We start from the raw sequence: 14208 nt of genomic DNA, 5'->3' as shown, positions 1-14208 counted from the left end.
CTTAGGAAGATTATACTAGTTACCATGAAATACTTACATATATGTAAAATGCTACAATAGATACGTTTTTGAAGTCAAGTGCTGCATCAATCTCATCCATAAAATAAAGCGGCGTTGGCTTGTAATGATGAAGAGCAAAAACTAGAGCCAGTGAACTAAGAGTCTTCTCTCCTCCTGACAAGTTAAATATCTTCTTCCAACTTTTCTTCGGAGGCCGAACACTGAAACAAATTAAGAGTTTGTAACTTATCTCTGTTCTCAATTGAAGTTAGTTGTGGTGAAAAGCAAGTCACAAGACAGGAGCGAATGACACATAAAGAAGCTTGACTAAAACAGTGGATGAGCTGCTTGATACTCTTAGTCCTCTGCAGCTCAGAGGTAGCAAACTGGATTATTTCTACTCACCAAGGAGTAACTCCCTGGGTGCACACACGGCTGTGTAGTCAGCTGATGTTGACCTGAACTCGGACTGCTGTAACACTCTGCCATTCTCTATAGGAACTAGAACACTTACAAACCGCTATTTAATTATCTTTCAAAAGTGCCGTTCTACTCTTTAAGTAACGCATGTACTCTTAGGAGCATTTACAACAGAACAATCTTCAGTTACAGATGTGATTGACATGATCCCCTGGGCAGAATGAAATGATTTGGGGATTAGGAAAGCCTGAGAAATTACTTCAAAGCCAAAGCTTTCTAACTGCAGTGAGTTACTTATTTCTCCAGGAGAAATCAATCTCAGTGCTAAAAAGTTGTGGCTCCTGTCAGTATCTTGCCAAGAGGGGGACTGTCGTGGTTAGCTGATGATCAATGAAAATTTACTTAAAAAGCACACTGAAAAAAAGCAATACCACTATTAGATTAGAGCAGTAATACAAAGTATTTTGACAAACCTGAATACGATTCCTTCGGAGAAGGGGTCCAGACTATCCACAAGTTCTAACTCAGCATCCCCTCCCAAAGTAAGCATCTGGTAGTTCTCCTTCAGTTTAGTTGTTATTACGTTAAATCCTGCCATAAATTCATGTAGCCTTTGTTTCCTAATATCTTCCAAAGCTTGTCTGAAGTTGTCTCTCTCAGTGGTAATGTCATCCAATTCACCCACACGTTTCAAGTATAGCTCTTCCTGTAGAAAAAAAACCCCAAACCACCAAAATTACAGTTAAAGAAGTTGTCTCCTTAGTTTAGATTTTAAACTATTTTCCCTACCGTTTGAAAACTTATTTTCCCCATAATGGCTAAGAGCCTTGAAACAAAAGAACAAATCCAACCTTTCTCTTTTTTCTCATCTCTAAGTGGCTGATGGAAAACCCATGTTAGAATAAAAGAAAAATTTAATGTGTTGAACAGTCCAATATTGCTGAAGTGAGTATTGTGAGGAGAAAAAAAAGTCCTAGTATTGTTGTGGATCTGCCTAGTATGTCAAGACTAGTTGACTCTAAATAAAACTTTCACAGGAGAAAGTTGTCTTCACCTGACATCACATATAAAAGGCGTACGTAAATTTCTAGATACAACTGTCATACTTGGCTAAGTACGAGCTAACAAATATTCAGGACACTAGCAACAGCATGGCCTGCAGCAGAGAAAGGGAACATACAAGGGTTCCATTTCAGTCTGCCAAAGAAAGAAACGGAAGAACAGCAGCACCCCCTTCCCCTAGTATGCCCGTAGGTGAGATTGTCTCTTCAGTCACCTAGAAAGAGTGTGGTTTGGGATGCGCTTTGAGGGCAGGATCTATTTGAACACTCACCTGAAGAAAAATGCACAGCTGGAAGGTCACCTCCGTACTTCAGAAGCAATGACACGAGTTCTGTACAGACTGAAGTACAGGCAAGCAATAAAGCTGTCTACACAACGCTTGCTGCCTCAGACGGGGGGCGTACCATGTTACTGCCCCAGCAGGTAACACAATATCAAAAAGATTAATCCTACTACTAGACAGCAGTAACTAAGCTTACCTTCCTCTTATATTCTGCAATAGCACCAAGGTTAGGTTTCATTCCTTGGCACTGGGCTTCCAGCAGAGCTATTTGGTTAGTGATGACATCTGGATCCTTGATAGCCTCAAGCTCTTCTTGACTTAATACTGGAAGTTCTTCAGGTGGTTTATCTTCTATGGGGTGCAGTGACAATTTTGATACCTGAAATTCAAAACCAGTCACTAGAAACCTTTAAAGATCACAGTAGTTATCACATGAACATGTTTGTAAAATAAACATATTCTGTATTAGTACATACTGAAGCTTCCAATCTCAAAACATTCAAAGATTCTTCACATAACTTTTAAAAAACACATTTAAAAATGAGCTGTGAAAAAGACAACTTATCCTTTTACCCTAATATTCTGTTCCTGGAAATTATATCCATCATTCTTACAAAGGAGATTTCCCTGTGAGAGGAGCAGTAGCATATAAGGAGGAAATCATTTTTACTGATGCCACAGAACTTCAACAACTATATACTTAATACTTTGCATGGTCAAGATTGGAGAACTTCTGACAGCAGCTTTGCTTGCTGGGTAGCTGTCCCCGTTATCATCATACTAACAAGGGTATGAAGGGCACTGTGCATTGCGAGGTCATCTGCTGGTCTACAGGATTTAAATATGAAGTAGAAAGGATATATAATAAAAAGAGCATGCCCCCCTGAGCACACACCTGAGTTTCAAGAGGTGTTAACTCTGTGCTCAAGTAATCTATGGGCCAGAAAATGTCAGAATTCCGTGCAGAATTGTTTCCAGAAGGATTAAGAGCCCTTCCCAGAAGCTGGTCAGTCAACTTTGGAATGAACGCACCGCATGTCAAACACTTAGAACTAGCTCGTTCAACAGAACTAGATGGCAAGAAATAAGGTGTGAGTAAAGCTATCTGTGCGTCCACCTGTGTGAAGGCTGGCTGCCAGCAGTCCATACAGCTCCAAGCCTGAGAAGCTAGGTGTTGTAGCATCTAGAGTTAGCAATTCCTTACTCCCACTGACTCCAATTTACTCATGAGCTGGTTCAACCAGCAACCTCTGAGGAGCAAATTTTTTTGCTGGCCCCACAGAATTCCTGTCAGCCCAATTATCTATCATTGGGGAAAGGCAATTTGATGTACCAAATGGACTACAAGTTTTAGGTGAAATGCTTTCAAGGAAAAGGTCTTGCCAATTTATAAAGAACAGCTCAGTGGAAGCAGCACCAAGTAGTTACACATAACTTGTGTTTTAGTTATCAACGTCTTGCTTTTTTTCTCTCAACTAGGAGGGTGCCTACCCTTTTAAAACATTTTCCAGTATCTACAGAGAGGATACGCAGACACAAAATGTCTCCTGGTTCCTGTTTATGGCCTATTTATTTTTTCCTCATTGCTCTTAATTACTCGTAGACAGCATTATGTCAGTTACAGTTATCCTACCATACTTTCATAAAGAAAACTTGAAAAGCTAGAAGCTAATTCATAATCTTGTATGTAAACCAGAAAAGTAAAAGACAGAAGGGTCATCTTTTTTAGATTTGTTTTTTATAGCATAAACACCAATAAACTGTGAGCTGAATATGAATTTTCTCCCAAATTACCTGTTTTCTAACTGCACGTCGACATATTCAACATACTAATCTTTTGAGATCTTATCGTTCAAGTTTTAGGAACGAAACAATTTCCCTACCTCTGTTTGCCAGTATTTCATCTTCGACTGGTGTGCAGAAATATGACTATCAATTTGTTCAGTTTTCAGCTTAATATTAAGAGCTTCTTTTCGAAGGGTGTGTTCATCATCCTGAATGTTTTTAATCTCCTCGAGTAAACCACGGTGCTCCTCCTGAACTGCTGGCAATGCTTCCTAAACAGAAATGACCAAAAAAGTGCATGAATCAGTTTCCTACATAAACATTACTGCTTTCTCAGGTTATAGATTTGTTTTCATTATATTATTCACAGCGTTACTCTCCACAGTCCTATGTATTGATGTAAACAAATACATATTCTTGTATTTAGATCAACCTAGTTCCTGAATTCTGGAATGACTGAAAATACGCTGCAGTTTTTATTTTCATTCCAGATTTGGATCAAACAAGTCCTACATTCGGATGTTTTTAGCTAAAAGGCAGTTTTAGAGAAAGGCTGTCTCAAAGAAACAGCTTTGTATGGAAGAATTCCAGCCATCCTGGTTGTTTTCACTCACTCTTGTACATAAATCTAGATGGGAAACTGAAGTGTCACATAACTGGAGAAAAGATCTATCGTTAAGCAAGTTTTAAAACCAGTAATTTCTTCAGGGAAACTTGGTTTAAGATTTTTTTTCTTAGCCTCAGAAAACTGGGTCAACAGATTTTTCCAGGTAAGTATAGAAAAAACAAAAAAGAACACCATTCCCATTCCCTGACCATGGTGGAATGCCACTCTGCAGCTGTACAACAAAATTTGCGAAGGCTAGAAGGCTGTAACTAGGATATAATAAGGATAGAACTCATCATTCTGATTTTTGTTGAAGGCCAGACTGCATACTAGGACTGTCTTGCCCTAATTTTACCCCCACCCCCGGCATCTGTATTTAAAGGCCAACTTTGATTAACGATTAAATAAAATCATTAATGTTGTATGAATGCCCACAATATACGGTGGGATACAGAAAAGAATATTCTTTGCCATTTTATCCCCATGGGAATTTTTGGAGGATAAGTAGTAGAGTATCAGAGAAAAAGATACTCTAGACCAGCACTGTCAAGTCTGAGGCTTAAATGGCAAGGTAGCTTTTTGGTAGGTGGTTTCAGTTCGTTTGGTTGGTTGGTTGGTTGGGTTTTTTTAAATAAATAAAGATACTACCAGCTAATGCGACCCCTTGCTAGGCCTGCCTGGCAGTCTAAGGATGAAAGCTGAGAGACATCAGCTGTTAAAACAATTCTGGCACAATAACTACTATTGAAAATTTATTTCACAGACATCCTCTGTGAAAAAATACACTAAATTAACATGACACTTACTTCAGCTTGCTTGCGGTCATTCATAACCTCAATAGCTTTGCCTTCTAGTGCAGTCAGCTCTTCTGTTAAGTCTTCAATTTGTTTCTTGTTATCTTCAATTTCCTTCTCGGTGTGAAGAACAGACTCTTCAGATTTTTTCATGTTTCTGCATGGGTACCAAGATGTTTGTATAGCTCACATGAGTGCAAGTAGGACATAAGGTAATCTAGAAACACAACCTTGTAAAGATTGTTCAGTGGCTATTGACAACTAAATAGGAAGTGCTTATTTATGCCTCAACTCTCACACTCTTGAGATATCCAAGTAAAACAAAGTTGTCTTCCTTAAACATACAGCAGACAGACAAGCCTCATTAAATGACTTCATCTGCCCTTTCAGAGACAGTTTTGACATTTGTTATAAGTATTCATTATGCATTGTTAAGCTAACAAAAAAAATAATTCACATTTTATTTCCTGACATGTCTCATAATGAAATCAGTCTCCTCAGATTTGAACTGCTCCACTGCATGGCAATTAAATGCTATTTTGAATCTTTATCCTGAAAGATTGCATTTCAGCTATAGGCAAGTATTAACAGAAAAAAAACAAATTAACGTGACTTTTTCATCTTCCTATTTATAAACAAAAGATTTTATTTCCCTTTACCTCCTTGACACAAGCAACATTTACAGTATTAGACATGCAACTGAAAATTAAGATTTTCAGGTCACAGGATTTTTAGCTATGGAGACTGCTTAAAACAAGCAAATGTCCTGCAGGCACCGATGCCAACAGATGCAGCTATTTGAAGGCTGACATGACTCTCCTTGGTCAGGTTTCACTAGGCTTTCTAGGTCTTTGATCCTTTGCCTTTAAAGCACAGTAATTAACAAAGATTATGGTTCTTAATTAAGAACCAGTCTCAGTTTGAAAGGTTATGACCTCCTCCCTCCAGGCTTCCTCTAGCCACGAAGAGGTGAAAATCATCTCTTCTAGCCTGACAAATGCCACCCCCACCGCCAAAGATCTGACTAATCAAACAGGAATTGCAGCAATAGACAATTACAGACCAAAGCTTTACAGCCCAGCAAGCCACGTTTGCCATACCTGTTCGCAGTCTTGACTGCCACTTGGGCTTTGGTTATAGCTGAAGTACATTCGTCAATGTCTTTGTTGATCTTATCAAGTTTGTCTTGTTGTGCTTTAATTTTATGGTTATTGATATCCATTATGAGGTTATGTAATCGTTTAACTTCATTTTCTATTTTACTTGCTTTCTCAGCAACACGGTCATAGTCTGTCGATAAACAAAATTGAGTTAAGGTCATCATGCTGTCCCTAGGAACACTGGCCTCCTGCAACACGTCACAATTTAAGTGATAAAAAGCTCTGCTGTATTAATATATTGAGAAGTGTACATATTTCTTCATACTATGAAAAACGGGGTTTTTTTCACTGTGGCAAAAAGAAAAAAATACCACCCACATCTTTCTGACACTGTTACACTACCAAGCCTTTTTTGGTGGAAACCACAAAAAATTTTAGTTGGATTACTTGATATATCTAAGATAAATACATGAGATAGTACATAAGAAGCTATTCCAAACTTCATTCTTTGCATTTATTTAATGGAAAAATGCTCAGAGGTTAAATTTTAAGAACTGGCCACTAACCATTGCTTAGTAACTGGTGTTACCGTGTGGTTACTACAGCATGCAGAATAATAAGATAGCCTACTCTACCTTCAAGGTAAGTAAGTTTCCTTAATTAGCTTCTATTTAAAACTCAACAAAACCACCTTAATACGTTGAACAGCTTTCAAAAATAACACGCATAGCACTTTAGCATTCTAAAGGCAAAACAAAGTCCCTCACTAAGTTTGCTACAGATTTAATTTCCTTTTGGGGACAGAAGCAGTAGAGCAGAGGCTTGAAATGTGGCAGGCAGTCATCTCTCCAGAGAACACAGGTTTGTGTCTCTCCATTATTTGCTACAAATATTAAGAGAAAATATTTATAACATCAAACTTCAGTGTGATTGAGGAATCATACATTCATACTTTCCTGATGCTATACTGTTCAAAAGAGGCACAGAGAGAACAGTAGTACATATTCTTTTTCCTAAAATGCTATGAAATAATTGTGGGGGGAAGGGAATGATGTTTTACTATGCTCCTATTATTCCCTGCACAAGAAATACAAAGCAGACAAGGTTTACTTTACAAAGCTACCAGTTTCTTCAGAGAAACTGTTACTCAAGTTCTCAGAATAAACAACCTTCACAAAAAGCACAGGGGTGCAGTGTGCCCACAACAGAATACAGGGTAGTAATTTTAAAGTCACATAATAAGCCAGTCAAGGCACAGCAAAAGCCTTTACCTCCACATGAAGAATTCTTACCTTTAATTAAACTAAGCTTCCCTGTGAATCTGTATGTAATACAGCCACCAAAATCTAACCAAATAAACGAACCCCCTAAAAATAATGTTTACTTTAGCTTGACTCAAATATGAACTTGAACAATTGCAAAAAAAGAGTTTTAACATCCTTATCTCTAGAAGCACTTTTTATTGCCCTCCTCAGAAGAAATAAGGTTCCAAACCAAGATCCAGTACCGTGCTGGTAATCTCAAAGAACAAAGTTTTAACCATCCATTCCTGTATTAGTTAAAGAACATGACTGCAATTTTTATCTGTAATCCCCTCTCCAGAAAGCCTACCTTTTTTATAACTGTTACAGGTTTTTTCCAATTCTTTCTGTTTGTTTTTGTCTGGAGCAGCAGCAATTACATTAGCTTCAAGTTCCTTAACTTGGGTTGTTAGACATATTTCTTGTTCAGACAAATTCTATAGAAAACACAACTGTGTTAGAATCCTGTACTTTGAAGAGATCCTTGACACTAAAACAAGGACTATGTTAAGCTAAGGGTGAGAAGTTATGCTCCTGCACATTCCTGGAGAAGCCAGATACTGTTCCAATAATAAACTTGCTCACCTGGATACTTGCTTTATACTTTTCCAAAGTATTTCTCATTTCCCAAACATCTTGGTACAGTTTTCTTATGTCTCCTTCAAGTTGTAATTTCTCTTCTTCATACTGTACTGCTCTTTTAGAATCTTTCTCCAGTTGAGATTCCATTTTACTGACCTACACAAAGATGAGATACGATCATTTGCCTAATGTCACCACTTCACAGCAAGGTCTTATTCATGTGCTTGACAGCCTATGATCTCTCAAAATACAAGAAAGTGGAATAAAAACTTGAAAATTTGCTGTAGCTGGACACAAAACGGGAGACTGACTGCTGAGGAGATCAGTGATAATAGTCAAAAACAAGAGGAGCAAGCATAAGAAAAATCAAGTTGAAAAATCCTTGTCAAAATAGGTTGTAATGGAGAATTATTTTAATGAAATAGAAGTAGATGTAGATAAGCTTCAAAGGCTTAAGTCAGAATGATGAAGGCAGAAAGCAAAACACACGCAAGCAGAAGCTAGAAGCAGTTTTTAATATAGGTAAAATTTGACGCTTGTGGTTCCTGTTGTAGCCTGCTGTTAAGAAGACAAGCTTTTGCACATGGTAACTGGCCAAGCGACCAAGCCTTGCAATTCACCTTCAAGAGCAAAAGGAATAAGGACACATTAGAGATCTCAGCCCATTTTCTGTTTTTACACACAGAGAACTAACAGCTGCAGATTATCAATATACTTGTTTACTTGGAGCTGTCCACTACGCTAGACAGGTATAGAGCCAAAACTCTTGAAAGTGGAGAAATGAAGTTACAGCTACTAATCTTTACAAAATGCCACAGTATCTCTCATGGATGGAACAGAAAACAGTACATAAGTCTGTCTCTTGGAGAGAACACAACAAATAAATCTGAAGCGTGGAGACCAGAAATAGCAAAGTCCCTTAATTAATAAGAACTCAATATGAGCTGCCTTATGTATTTATTGGCCCTTTACAAGGCCAGGGCAGTAATGCTTTGTCCATGAGATTAGCTCATTAGTTCTTTAAGAGTACAGCATTATCTGAAAAGGCTTGACAAAAAAAAAAAGCGTGGTGTGTCAAACTCTCCAGGGTTTGCAGAATTGTATCTTTTCTTGGCCAGTGCAATCCTGTTTTCCAAGCTGAGTGAAGGTGAAACTACAGACGACAGATGAGAGGCGAATAGATAGATATTTTAACCTCTCGGTGATGAAACCAAAAAGCACAGAAATGTCAGCAAAGGCAGTGACATGGTTATCTCCTCCAGCAGAGAAATCCCATAGAGAGAACCTTACAGCTGAGACTGATTTTGAAGTTCTCAGATTTGAAAGTATTTTCATCTAAAAAACACGAACTACTGCTTCAGTGTCCTTAGCAAAAGTCCAACCCTTGTGTTGCTTATAGCTCTCATTCCTGAAGAGCAAACGTTCCGTCTTCTGTAGGGAAAGGACTGATGTCAGGAGCCATGGTTACTTGACAGTTACACAGGCGAGTTTGTCTTCTTGAAGAGGTACTAGCACTTTGATCACAGTTAAGTTGATCAGCAGGTACTAGGCAGAAAAGACCCAGGCTACAACTGTACTAAATAAAACTACAGGCTAAAACCTAAAAGAATTCAGAACAAAAAGCAAGCTGTACCTTTATTTTCTAAAACATTCTCAAAATACAAACTGGAAGGAAAGCTCTGCCACTCCTTGCCAAATCTTACAAGGACATAAAATGAAGGACTCAACCTGTCTTTTCTTGCTCTTGAGTTTGTGTATGCTGCTCTGCAGCTTAATTGTTCCTTAAGCTCAGTATCTTCAATCAGTTTCCAAGCTAGCAAAGGCAGAACTATGAGAGTAAAAATTAAGTAATAGGCATATGATAGCTGGGCTGTGAACAACTGCACTTAAAAGCAATATAATCTATGCTAACCTGGGGAATTTTTAGCTTTATAAATCATTGTTAATGTATCTTGCATCACAGATTGTTAGCTACTCATACAGATTTCAAAGAAAATAGCACATGTGTATAAACTGCCAGAACATAAGGAACTCTGATGAAATTCCACTTTTAATTAAGATTATGTACCAACCTCTTCTTCTGAAACATCCATTATGACTGAGGGACCCATTCTGCCCTTAATTATTTTACTCCCACCACCAGTCATTGTTCCTAGAGTAAGAGAGATGAAAAGAAGTTAGCAAACTTACTGTGCTTAGATGTCATCTATAAAGTGCTTAAAATATAATCTTAAGTTTACACTTAAATACCTGACTGTTCAATGACCTGTCCTTGCATCGTTACCACCCTCCACCTTTTATCTTTTCCGAATGCCACTCTGGTAGCATCTTCCAAGTTATTAGCTACTAGAGTATCACGTAAGGCAAAGTAAAAAGCCAGGCGAATCTTCTTGTCTTCTACTTTCACCAGATCAAACAACCGAGGAATATTTTCAGGAGTTGGGATTTTTTCAGATGCTTTTTCCCATACAGCCATCTACATCAAAGTGATAGATAAATGAAAGAGATTCCTTAGGCCAAATTACGAGTTAATTTCATTATTCTAAGGTATGCTAAGACTTTAAAGCAAATTCAAGCCCGTTGCAATTACCAGTCAAGCTTCCTTCCTTGGGGATCTCTACTAACTTCCAGTTTAATTATAAAATCAGGTAACTCATTGTTCTCTTTTATAGTTTTCATAGTTTACAGTTGCTAGATCACTTGGATTATTAAGTTTGCTAATTTGTTAAAAAAAACCCTAAATATAAAAATAGACACACCAAACATTTGCTGTACACATAGGTTATCTAAAAACCTTGTAATTCTCTGTAAATAAATGTTATCTGCCAGTAGAATGTTTTAAGGTACCAACATATTATATTTTAGTTTTGGCTGTATTAATACATACACAGCGTAATTATTCACATATAATACATATTTATACACAAATATATCAATACATTATACTTATACAATATGAATACTATGTACAGTAGGACAAATCAACAATTTGTTTTGCCAAAGTGCCAGTACTTACTTTGTCCAGGGCTATAAATGTGGCAATTCCAATTTTTCCCGCCTTTAAGAAATCCACACATTTCTGTGCAGTATCAATTGTATCAACAACGATGTCGTCCAAGGCACCGCAAGACGATGAAATAGCAACATCATACTTCTCATTGATAGCTCCCAAGTCTCCCTAATAATTGAGGGTTGCAGGGGGAGGCAGAAGTACACTGATTAGCTTGGCATCAATGTTTTCTCTTGGTATTAAAAAATAAATGACAAAAACTTTACACAAAGTGAAATGAGATGAAAACAAATTATAAAATGATTTTCTGTGAAAAAAACTTGAACCTTAATTAGTATTTGTAAAATAATACCACACCTGCCTTTCCTGCACACTGCTATTTACGTATTTCTAATGTACTTACTCCCATAGCAGAAATTCATATACCCAAGCTTCAAAAGTGGTGCTTCTGGTAGAGCAATGAGGTAGCCTTGATTTATTTACTGTAGGCAAATGTTAAATTGTATATGCTAGCATTTTGGAGAGACAGTCTGGCCTAAAAAAATAATTTCATGTGTTCCGTATATGGTTTTACTGTTGGTGAGCTGGGAAGGACCCAGCAAGTCATACACTTCTGTGTGCTGTCCTGCAGTGATCTGAAAAACAGGTATGGGGGTTTCATCACCTTTGGAAAATTCTTGTTCATCGGCAGAGAAAAACAGCATGCACAGCCAACTGCGAGTTATTCAAGAACAGATTAACCTCACACTCCTCTCTGCGGCAGGTGATAACAGTATGAGACAAAATTCATGCCAGCTGTGCTAGACAGTGGTCTGCTGCTGTTAGAACTTCATCTTTTTTAAACAAGTCTATACACACATTTTTCAAATGTACATTACATAGACTAATTTTTCTGAAGCAGAGATAATTTTCCTTGGATGAGCAGGTAGGGGAAAAAAAGAGAAAACTGCAGAATACAAAAATCACACTTTTGCATTTAGCGATATGCATTAGCACCAGTTCAGTGCTAGTGAGAAAAAAGGAATTAAGAACTCTACTCCAGCTGCAAGTTTTCAGAACTTTAAATCAACGCTGCTTAGAGAGAACTGATAACACTCAACTTTTTGCTATGACATAGCTTTCCTTTGTTTTCGGAAACAATATTACTCTTTTGACTTGACATGTATGCAAGTAAAACAAGAGGAAATAAACAGCAAAGAGATCATCAAATTTTATAACTTTTGGAGGAGGAAAAAAAGTGTACAATTCCACATGAAGTTACATACAAGTTGGAAGATTTTTTTTTAAGTTCCATGGCAGTCCTACCAAGTGTGTGGTTACTGACCGACTCTACCTTCTGTGGCAGCAGAAGGTAAAAAGCACTACTCCACACTACCTCTCCAGCACGTATGTTCAAATGAATCAGAATCGCTACAGCTGTCAGCCATACCCAAACACAGGAGCACAGGCAGGACCAGAGCATGGACAGGTTTACAAGATGTTAGTATTCCTGGCTTGAGGATATTACCATAGAGACTGCAGCTAAGTGATTTAGCTTAAATATTAGCCCACCAAAACACAAAGCTTTCTCATGGCCATTGCCTTTACTCTGTGCTGAACACAGGAACCTCAACAATCTTCTCTTTTTAATTTATAGCAAGTCCATAAGATTTGCAGCTCTGCTGTCCAAATTCATAGCACCAGAGCAGAGAATTTTACCTTTCAGTTACTGAAATACCGCTCTGTTCCTATAATGCAGGGGTCCTCAAACTACGGCCCGCAGGCCGGATACGGCCCCCCAGGGTCCTCAATCCGGCCGCCCGTATTTACAGAACCCCCCCGTCCCGTGTTGTTCTCCATCCTCCCCCCCCCCCCCCCCCCCGGGGGTTCGGGGGGGAAACCAAGCAGCCGCAGATGACTGCCTGCCACTTCATCCACACGCCGGCCCCCTGGTCAAAAAGTTTGAGGACCCCTGGCATAAAGCTTAAGACAATAATAGTCTTCTAAAATTTACCAGTCTTCCATATAGTCCACAAATATTTCCAGATTTCTTCTGTTGAAGCAGAGCCTCAAGCACTTTTCCTCGACTGCGACTTTGTGATAAAGAAATTTTGGCTTCTTCTACTTTTTGACGCAGGTTTCGAACAAGATCCTTAGCACCCAATTCTTCTCTTTTCAGATTCTCAAGCTCTTTCTCTTTCTAATGGTTAAAAGAAAGATATTGTCATAGCCTCACAAAAACTACTGTATTTAGGGAGTCTTAGATTCACAATTGTGTAGGCAATGATACCAGCCACTGAAAGTGGAAGTAGCAAACATTTATCAGAAGAATGGCTGTTATATGGATACACTTTGGCTACTATTTAGTACACTGACACAAATACAACAGCTTATGAAATCATGAATCAGGCTTAGGACAAGGTAGCGGGACCTTTTTTCTTTGGGGAATGAGATAAGAGCAAGCAGTGAAATTCGAAGAAAGCTCAGAAACACAGCCATTTATTTATCTTATCGTGCCTCATTATGACATTTAAACAGATCCTCTTGCAGGGATATGTAGGATTTCATTTTAGTGCTTAACGTTAACATCTGCTGAACCAAAAGTAACTTTGAAATCAAATTCTTACTTCACTGGTTAACTGAGTATTAGAATATATAGAATATAGTTTTTAAATGTTATTTTGAGACAGTTTTTTGTTTATTTTCACCACGATTATTGCTAAAATTAAGAGTGGAACTTTGGTTTGTGTGTTGCAACATTGTGTTGTGACTCAAAGATATATGAAAGTCAAGTCTCACCTTCTTCAGTTCCTGTTCAGCTTGGGGTAATTTTATATCTATTTCTTTGATAGCAGCTTTCCTTTCTTTAAGAGTTTTTGAAGCAGTCATCAGAGCCTCCTTTGCCTGATTTAACTGAGACACAGCAGTATTATGACAGCTGAGATAGATATCAAGCTCTGACTGGGCTACATCCATCTTTGAACGTGCTTCATTCACTGCTTTACTAAACTCCATGAGCTCTTTCTCTTTGCTCTGCAAAAATTGACAATGTTACAACTACAACCAGACAACTGTGGGATTTACTGCATCAGTCACACTGTATGAAAGAGGAAACAGGCATGTTTTCTTACAAGCTCTCCTGTCAGCAGAAAACAGTTATGCTGTCTAGAAGAACAAGTATTTTTTAATCTATTAACATTCTGTACAGAAATTAAATAAGGCATTTTTCATAATTATAAAAAACATCAGAGAATTATCACAGAACATTTCTATACCAGCTTTGTA

The 14208-nt window shown here is 38.0% G+C and overlaps 1 protein-coding gene across 3 annotated transcripts in view; it reads right to left on the bottom strand.

Annotated features, from left to right (window-relative positions):
• The window catches only part of SMC4 (structural maintenance of chromosomes 4), a 41050-nt gene that overhangs the window by 2184 nt on the left and 24658 nt on the right, over positions 1–14208 (bottom strand). For all 3 annotated transcript variants that reach the window (XM_080408985.1, XM_080408987.1, XM_080408986.1), the window contains exons 11-23: positions 13723–13956; positions 12938–13123; positions 10951–11112; positions 10185–10410; positions 10007–10086; positions 7938–8090; positions 7663–7789; positions 6052–6241; positions 4964–5108; positions 3649–3822; positions 1962–2144; positions 894–1126; positions 38–221 (exon numbers count right to left, since the gene is read on the bottom strand). In XM_080408985.1, coding sequence (XP_080265111.1) covers positions 38–221; positions 894–1126; positions 1962–2144; positions 3649–3822; positions 4964–5108; positions 6052–6241; positions 7663–7789; positions 7938–8090; positions 10007–10086; positions 10185–10410; positions 10951–11112; positions 12938–13123; positions 13723–13956 — 2277 coding nt within the window. The remainder of the gene's footprint in view (positions 1–37; positions 222–893; positions 1127–1961; positions 2145–3648; positions 3823–4963; positions 5109–6051; positions 6242–7662; positions 7790–7937; positions 8091–10006; positions 10087–10184; positions 10411–10950; positions 11113–12937; positions 13124–13722; positions 13957–14208) is intronic.

This window comes from Falco punctatus (genome assembly GCF_963210335.1).
Source record: "Falco punctatus genome assembly, chromosome: 13".
Classification (NCBI taxonomy): Eukaryota; Metazoa; Chordata; class Aves; order Falconiformes; family Falconidae; genus Falco; species Falco punctatus.
The sequence above is the reverse complement of the archived record's forward strand: the minus strand, read 5'-3'. Positions and strand labels throughout refer to the sequence as shown.